The sequence below is a fragment of the Perca flavescens genome, chromosome 4 (assembly GCF_004354835.1).
Source record: "Perca flavescens isolate YP-PL-M2 chromosome 4, PFLA_1.0, whole genome shotgun sequence".
Lineage (NCBI taxonomy): Eukaryota > Metazoa > Chordata > Actinopteri > Perciformes > Percidae > Perca > Perca flavescens.
This window is the reverse complement of record NC_041334.1, coordinates 15,860,057-15,870,119: the sequence shown is the minus strand read 5'-3', so window position 1 is coordinate 15,870,119 and position 10,063 is coordinate 15,860,057. Positions and strand designations below refer to the sequence as shown.

Below are 10,063 nucleotides of genomic sequence, written 5' to 3'. Positions count from 1 at the left end.
TCTTACCACTCAGCTAAATGGCAGTATTAAGGGCTGGAATGCCAGGTTCAAAATTATTTTTGTCCACCAGCCAAAAACTAGTGAAAAAAAAACTAGTTTACTTATTTTTGGCTGGTGAGTTAAGCAAATCTACCAGCTACTTTTATATTTTACCAGCATTTGGCAGGTAAATGGCGCTAATTTTGAATCCTGCTGGTATGTACATGTGTTGAAGGGGAGTGCAAGTAGGCTACTGTTGGGGTCCGGCCGATTGTGGTGGGCTGGTCTGGGTCTCAAAATTCCAAGGCTGATTTTTTTTACCCCAGTCCAGCCCTGCATAAAGCATGTAAATATGTTCTAGTAGAAACCCAAAATACATGTATGAACATGAAAATGAGCATGAGCATGATATGGGACCTTTAAATATTTCTTTATGTGGTAATGCATTAGAAAGTGATGCATGAAGCATAAATATGAGCCTGTGACTTCATACTGAATTTTCCATAGTTTGCTAAATAAAAATAGAAAAATTACACTGAGCCTTATTTTTGCTGATTGTGGTTCTAAAAAGATGCTTTAAATTCTTTATAATTTACATATTGTTACCTAAATGGCTACATTACTTTTTAATACAATGTTCTTTATTGTTGCTATCAGAGTAGCATGATATATTTCTAAATTAGATTAAGAAAAGGAAATCACAAGAGTGTGTGTCATGCAAAAGCCTGTATACATATGACACTAAACATTGCAGACACTTCATTCTGTCTCTGCCGTGTGGAGATGTTATATACTCTGCTCTGTGTATTGCAGTAATCTAGTAGTTGCATTTAGCACGCTTGCTATGCAACAACTGTTATTCCCGAGCCTTTTGTATAGTGGGCTCACAGTATCAGGGAGGCGTGGAGAAGATAAAAGAGCCTGAGAGCTCGCTGCATGCAGAGAGGCCTTGGTTTCAAGTAGCAGCAAACCTTTCATTTGAAATAATTTCATGTTTCCCTCCACCAATTCATTGTCCTTCCAGTGTTATTATCAGAACAGTTGTGGCAGCATATTATTCAGAGGATGACAGCCATTCTCTTTTTTCTTCAGGGCTGACAAACTGCTTTTTAATCTGTATTATTAGTTTAACACAGGAATAAAACACACACACACACACACACACACACACACACACACACACACACACACACACACACACACTCAATCAATTTTTTCAGCTAAGGGTCAAATTAATGAACAAACTAACTCGTAAAAGAAACCAAATCACAAACCTTAAAACGTATGTTGAAGTTTGAAAACATTTTTAATAGAAATAAAATTTTGTATATAAAAAAACTAAACATGCTTCACACACTTCATTAGTTTTCATGAGGTTTTACAAATACATAATCAGATAGCCAGGCACTGTATCTTTTTGTACATTTTCCCCAATTTTAAGATATGTCAGGACACAAAGCAGACATCATCAATCTATTTAATAACATACATTAACTTGCCATTTAATTTGGTCAGCACTCACATTTTATTCTGCAACACAAATGGTGTTGAAAGTAATACAGAGGGAGGCATGAAGATCAGCATTGAATTCACAACACAAATGACCCCACAATGTTTTTTCCCAAGACATTAGAGGGCTTTTATACTGCATGAAGCCAACTATTAATCTGTTCAGCGAGCTGAGGGTGATTGATAGAGATATTGTATACTTTTGGAATTCGATTTTCATTTATTGAAAAGCCTTACAACTTCCTGACACCTCCTCCTCATCACGAGAGTGCCTGCGAAGGACATGTATAGTAATGAATTTTCTCAGTAGCCGGTGAATTATGGGTATCACCTTCAGGTCATGTAGCACAATCCTCTGAAGGGCATACTTCATCTTAATTCACCTCCTAATGGATCTGTACAGCTAAGCTTTACCCTTACACTATGTGTGACCAAGAGAATAGCTGGTGGCAGTGATGGGAGGGCCATCCTGGCTGACAGCTTACAGGAACATCTCCCGGATAAAATACTGTTTATTTTAACCACAAGCCACTGTTTCAAAGCACAGACAGGTATGCGGAGGGCAGTGACAGCCTTGGGCTAGCTGGTAATGCAGTCATGACCTCACTTAAGCACAGATAAATAATCACTCACTAGACCTTCACCATTTGACAATTTTTTTTTACGTACAATAGGCCCAGGCCTAAACAAGTGTTAACAACGCTGCAACAGAGTTTAAACGCATTCCAAAGATAATATTTTTTCTTTTCTTTTCTTAATTTTTTTTTTTTTTTTTTTTTAACAACACAACACAGGATGTTGAAACTGGCATGCTCAAAATTGGCAGAGACCATCTAAGTGTAGTTCTTCTTATTGACTCAGTGGAAACCTGGAAGAGGGGGACAAACGGCATGGAGTCTGGTACAGATTGGTTGCATTGGTGAGATGATCACCATTTCCAGTAATTTGACTCATGATACCGGAATACATTTAGAAATACAAACAAACACAACCCTCCCCCCCTATAGAAATCCATTGGTCATGATTTCATGCCTTTTTGGTGTTGATTAATCCCTTGTGATGCTTTGAGGGTTTAAGATCAATTACCACATTGAGAACATCTGAACATATTCTTGATTTAAGTTCGGTTTCAGTCAGCACTGCTCAAGATGACAGACAAGTCTTTGAAAGAGGGCATAGCTGAAATGTAAACACTCAAAAGGAAAGCTCCATCCATCAGTCTCCAGGCCTCTTCCATGCAAGTATTTCTCATTTTTCTTTTTTTTTTGTGTATTCTTGTGAGGCAGAGAGAAGATGGAACCTTACAATTGTACTGTTATCTGTTCTGGTCCCCTGTTTAGTCCATCCCTGTGGTCTCTCCTCACCAAGTCACGTCTTTGGGCAACGCTTCTGTGATCTCCACCCGTACAATGACACATCCATTTTTTATGCCGGCTGTGTGAAAACCCACTGCATGTTTTTCTCCATCTAGGTGGAAAATCCTGAATTATGATAACAACCATTGTCCCTTAGATTGCATGGTTGCTGTAGCTGATGTAGGTTTGCTTTGTTGGGAAAGCTGAAAGAAAAGAATGAGAGGGAAGATTGAGAGTCAAATGGAGTCAAGATGAACTATAATAACATATGAGATAAGAAAGACCCCTGAAGGGCATGTATGTGTTTTCTTTGGCCTTGTTTTCCTGATGTGTAAGATGAAATATCAAATAATGGCTGTGCTCAGTTGCTGATAAATGACAAATCAATCAATCAACAAGTAGGCCCTCTAAAAGTATGAAAAAATATTAAAGTCATATATGTCATTTCTGTGGTATTGAATTTCGTATGTTGTTTTCAATGTCTATATTTGTCCATAGAGGTTGTTTGTCTTTTTTATGACATACTATACTATGGCTTTTTATGACATTTTATGACATTATACTATGATTTTTATGATTTTGTTTTTTACATACTATAGTATGACTGTTTTCGACATACAATACTATGACCTTTTTCGACATACTATACCATGACTTGATTTATAGTTCAGTCTGTTAGAAGTCTGATTTTGGAGTCTTAGGTTGGGAGTGGGATTCCCATAAAGTCAGATGTCCAAAGGAAAGTCACACTATACTATGACTTTTTTCGACATACTATACTATGACTTTTTTGACATACTATACTATGACTGTTTTTGACATACTATACTATGACTTTTTTTGACATACTATACTATGACTTTTTTCGACATTCTATATTATGACTTTTTTCAACATACTATACTGTGACTTTTTTCGACATACTATATTATGACGTTTTTCCAGTTTTTCTAAATTCTATATTATGACTTTTTCCAGTTTTTTCAACATACTAATGACTTTTTTGGACATACTATAATATGACGTTTTACAACATTTTTTGACATACTATTCTATGACTTTTCATGTCTTTTTCAACATAAAATGCTATGACTTTTTTCGACATACTATACTATGACTTTTTTTCGACATACTATAACATGACTTTTTTTCCAAGTTTTTTCGACATACTATACTATGACTTTTTTCGACATACTATAATATGACGTTTTATGACTTTTTTGACATACTATTCTATGACTTTTCATGTCTTTTTTCGACATAAAATGTTATGACTGTTTTGGACACACTATACTATGACTTTTTTCCACTTTTTTGACATACTATACTATGACTTTTTTCCACATACAATACTATGACTTTTTTTCGACATACAATACTATGACTTTTTTCGACAAACTATACAGTGACTTTTTTCCACTTTTTTTGACGTACTATACTATGACTTTTTTCAACATACTATACTGTGACTTTTTTATTTTTTTCAACATACTCTACTGTGACTTTTTTTCGACATACTATACTACGACTTTTTTTCCACTTTTTTCGACATACTATACTATGACTTTTTTCAACATACTATACTGTTACTTTTTCAACATACTATACTGTGACTGTTTATGACTTTTTGTCGACATACTATGCTACAAATTTGTTCAACATAGTATTCTATGACTCTTCATGTCTTTTTTCAAAATGTAATACTATGTCTCACTTTATAGCTCAGTCTGTTAGAAAACTGGTTTTGGAGCCCTACGTTGGGAGTTTGAATCCTGTTTAAGCCTATTTTTTCTTTTTAAATTCAGATGTCCAAAGGAAAGTCACACTATACTAAGACCTTTTTTCAACATACTATACTATGACTTTTTTCAACATACTATACTATGACTTTTTTCAACATACTATACTATAACTTTTTTTGCCATACTATTCTATGACTTTTTGTCTTTTTTTGACATACTATACTATGACTTTTTTATTTTTTTCAACATACTCTACTGTGACTTTTTCAACATGCTATACTATGACCTTTTTATAACTTTTTTCGACATACTATACTATGACTTTTTTCAACATACTATACTATGACTTTTTTATTTTTTTCAACATACTCTACTGTGACTTTTTCAACATGCTATACTATGACCTTTTTAGGACTTTTTTCCACATACAATACTATGACTTTTTTTCGACATACAATACTATCACTTTTTTTTGACATACTATAATATGATGTTTTATGACTTTTTTCAACATACTATACTATGACTTTTTATGACTTTTCATCATACTATTCTATGACTTTTGTCTTTTTTTGACATACTATACTATTACTGTTTTCGACATACTATATTATGACTGTTTTCGACATACTATACTATGACTTTTTTCGACATACTATACTATGACTTTTTTCAACATACTATACTGTGACTTTTTTCCACTTTTTTCGACATACTATACTATGACTTTTTTCAACATACTATACTAGGACTTTTTTCAACATACTATACTGTGACTTTTTTCCATTTTTTTCGACATACTATACTATGACTTATTTCAACATACTATACTGTGACTTTTTATGACTTTTCATCATACTATTCTATGACTTTTGTCTTTTTTCGACATACTATACTATGACTGTTTTCGACATACTATACTATGACTTTTTTTCGACATACTATACTATGACTTTTTTCAACATACTATACTGTGACTTTTTTCCATTTTTTTCGACATACTATACTATGACTTTTTTTCGACATACTATACTATGACTTTTTTCAACATACTATACTGTCACTTTTTCAACATACTATACTATGACTGTTTATGACTTTTTGTCGACATACTATACTACAACTTTGTTCAACATAGTATTCTATGACTCTTCATGTCTTTTTTCAAAATGTAATAATATGTCTCATTTTATAGCTCAGTCTGTTAGAAAACTGGTTTTGGAGCCCTACGTTGGGAGTTTGAATCCTGTTTAAGCCTATTTTTTTTTTTTTTTAATTCAGATGTCCAAAGGAAAGTCACACTATACTAAGACCTCTTTCAACAAACTATACTATGACTTTTTCAACATACTATACTATGACTTTTTTTGACATACAATAATATGACGTTTCATGACTTTTTTCGCCATACTATTCTATGACTTTTTGTCTTTTTTTGACATACTATACTATGACTTTTTTAATTTTTTCAACATACTCTACTGTGACTTTTTCAACATGCTATACTATGACCTTTTTATAACTTTATTCGAAATACTATACTATGACTTCTTTCAACATACTATACTATGACTTTTTTATTTTTTTCAACATACTCTACTGTGACTTTTTCAACATACTATACTGTGACTTTTTTATTTTTTTCAACATACTCTACTGTGACTTTTTTTCGACATACAATACTATCACTTTTTTTTGACATACTATAATATGATGTTTTATGACTTTTTTCAACATACTATACTATGACTTTTTATGACTTTTCATCATACTATTCTATGACTTTTGTCTTTTATCGACATACTATACTATGACTGTTTTCGACATACTATATTATGACTGTTTTCGACATACTATACTATCACTTTTTTCGACATACTATACTATGACTTTTTTCAACATACTATACTGTGACTTTTTTCCACTTTTTTCGACATACTATACTATGACTTTTTTCAACATACTATACTAGGACTTTTTTCAACATACTATACTGTGACTTTTTTCCATTTTTTTCGACATGCTATACTATGACTTTTTTCAACATACTATAGTGTGACTTTTTATGACTTTTCATCATACTATTCTATGACTTTTGTCTTTTTTCGACATACTATACTATGACTGTTTTCGACATACTATACTATGACTGTTTTCGACATACTATACTATGACTTTTTTTCCACTTTTTTATGACTTTTTTCAACATACTATACTGTCACTTTTTCAACATACCATACTATGACTGTTTATGACTTTTTGTCGACATACTATACTACAAATTTGTTCAACATAGAATTCTATGACTCTTCATGTCTTTTTTCAAAATGTAATACTATGTCCCATTTTATAGCTCAGTCTGTTAGAAAACTGGTTTTGGAGCCCTACGTTGGGAGTTTGAATCCTGTTTAAGCCTATTTTTTTTTTTTTTTAATTCAGATGTCCAAAGGAAAGTCACACTATACTAAGACCTTTTTTCACCATACTATACTATGACTTTTTTCAACATACTCTACTATGACTTTTTTGACATACAATAATATGACGTCTCATGACTTTTTTCGCCATACTATTCTATGACTTTTTGTCTTTTTTTGACATACTATACTATGACTTTTTTATTTTTTTCAACATACTCTACTGTGACTTTTTCAATATGCTATACTATGACCTTTTTATAACTTTTTTTGACATATAATACTATGACTTCTTTCAACATACTATACTATGACTTTTTTATTTTTTTCAACATACTCTACTGTGACTTTTTTTCGACATACAATACTATCACTTTTTTTTGACATACTATAATATGACTTTTTTATTTTTTTCAACATACTCTACTGTGACTTTTTCAATATGCTATACTATGACCTTTTTATAACTTTTTTTGACATATAATACTATGACTTTTTTTTGACATACAATACTATCACTTTTATTCGACATACTATAATATGATGTTTTATGACTTTTTTCGACATACTATACTATGACTTTTTATGACTTTTCATCATACTATTCTATGACTTTTGTCTTTTCTTGACATACTATACTATGACTGTTTTCGACATACTATACTATGACTTTTTCAACATACTCTACTGTGACTTTTTCAACATGCTACACTATGACCTTTTTATAACTTTTTTTGACATACAATACTATGACTTTTTTTCGACATACAATACTATCACTTTTTTTCGACATACTATAATATGATGTTTTATGACTTTTTTCAACATACTATACTATGACTTTTTATGACTTTTCATCATACTATTCTATGACTTTTGTCTTTTTTCAACATACTATACTATGACTGTTTTCAACATACTATACAATGACTTTTTCAACATACTATACTGTGACTTTTTTCCACTTTTTTTGACATACTATAATATGACGTTTTTCGACATACTATACTATGACTTTTTTCAACATACTATACTGTGACTTTTTTCCACTTTTTTCGACATACTATACTATGACTGTTTTCGACATACTATACTATGACTTTTTCAACATACTCTACTGTGACTTTTTCAACATGCTACACTATGACCTTTTTATAACTTTTTTTGACATACAATACTATGACTTTTTTTCGACATACAATACTATCACTTTTTTTCGACATACTATAATATGATGTTTTATGACTTTTTTCAACATACTATACTATGACTTTTTATGACTTTTCATCATACTATTCTATGACTTTTGTCTTTTTTCAACATACTATACTATGACTGTTTTCAACATACTATACAATGACTTTTTCAACATACTATACTGTGACTTTTTTCCACTTTTTTTGACATACTATAATATGACATTTTTCGACATACTATACTATGACTTTTTTCAACATACTATACTGTGACTTTTTTCCACTTTTTTCGACATACTATACTATGACTTTTTTCGACATACTATACTATGACTTTTTTCAACATACTATACTGTGACTTTTTTCGACATACTATACTATGACTTTTTTCCACATACTATACTGTCACTTTTTCAACATACTATACTATGACTGTTTATGACTTTTTGTCGACATACTATACTACAAATTTGTTCAACATAGTATTCTATGACTCTTCATGTCTTTTTTCAAAATGTAATACTATGTCTCACTTCATCACTCAGTCTGTTAGAAAACTGGTTTTGGAGCCCTACGTTGAGAGTTTGAATCCTGTTTAAGCCTATTTTTTTTTTTTAATTCAGATGTCCAAAGGAAAGTCACACTATACTAAGACCTTTTTTCAACATACTATACTATGACTTTTTTCAACATACTATACTATGACTTTTTTGACATACAATAATATGACGTTTTATGACTTTTTTCAACATACTATACTATGACTTTTTTGACATACAATAATATGACGTTTTATGACTTTTTTCAACATACTATACTATGACTTTTTATGACTTTTCATCATACTATTCTATGACTTTTGTCTTTTTTCGAGATACTATACTATGACTGTTTTCGACATACTATACTATGACTTTTTCAACATACTCTACTGTGACTTTTTCAACATGCTACACTATGACCTTTTTATAACTTTTTTTGACATACAATACTATGACTTTTTTTCGACATACAATACTATCACTTTTTTTCGACATACTATAATATGATGTTTTATGACTTTTTTCAACATACTATACTATGACTTTTTATGACTTTTCATCATACTATTCTATGACTTTTGTCTTTTTTCAACATACTATACTATGACTGTTTTCGACATACTATACTATGACTTTTTCAACATACTATACTGTGACTTTTTTCCACTTTTTTTGACATACTATAATATGACTTTTTTCGACATACTATACTATGACTTTTTTCGACATACTATACTATACTATGACTTTTTTATTTTTTTCGACATACTATACTATGACTTTTTTCAACATACTATACTGTGACTTTTTTCCATTTTTTTCGACATACTATACTATGACTTTTTTCAACATACTATACTGTGACTTTTTTCGACATACTATACTATGACTTTTTTCAACATACTATACTGTGACTTTTTCAACATGCTACACTATGACCTTTTTATAACTTTTTTTGACATACAATACTATGACTTTTTCAACATACTCTACTGTGACTTTTTCAACATGCTACACTATGACCTTTTTATAACTTTTTTTGACATACAATACTATGACTTTTTTTCGACATACAATACTATCACTTTTTTTCGACATACTATAATATGATGTTTTATGACTGTTTTCGACATACTATACTATGACTGTTTTCAACATACTATACTATGACTTTTTTCAACATACTATACTGTGACTTTTTTCCACTTTTTTCAACATACTATAATATGACTTTTTTCGACATACTATACTATGACTTTTTTCAACATACTATACTGTGACTTTTTTCCATTTTTTTCGACATACTATACTATGACTTTTTTC

At 30.9% G+C, this 10,063-nt stretch overlaps 1 protein-coding gene across 1 annotated transcript in view; it reads right to left on the bottom strand.

Moving 5' to 3' along the window:
- Window positions 1-2,542: 2,542 nt before the first annotated feature.
- The window catches only part of LOC114554064 (metabotropic glutamate receptor 4), a 141,956-nt gene continuing 134,435 nt past the window's right edge, over window positions 2,543-10,063 (bottom strand). Inside the window, exon 10 of the mRNA XM_028575640.1 lies at window positions 2,543-3,046. Coding sequence (XP_028431441.1) covers window positions 2,997-3,046 — 50 coding nt within the window. The 3' untranslated portion in view covers window positions 2,543-2,996. The remainder of the gene's footprint in view (window positions 3,047-10,063) is intronic.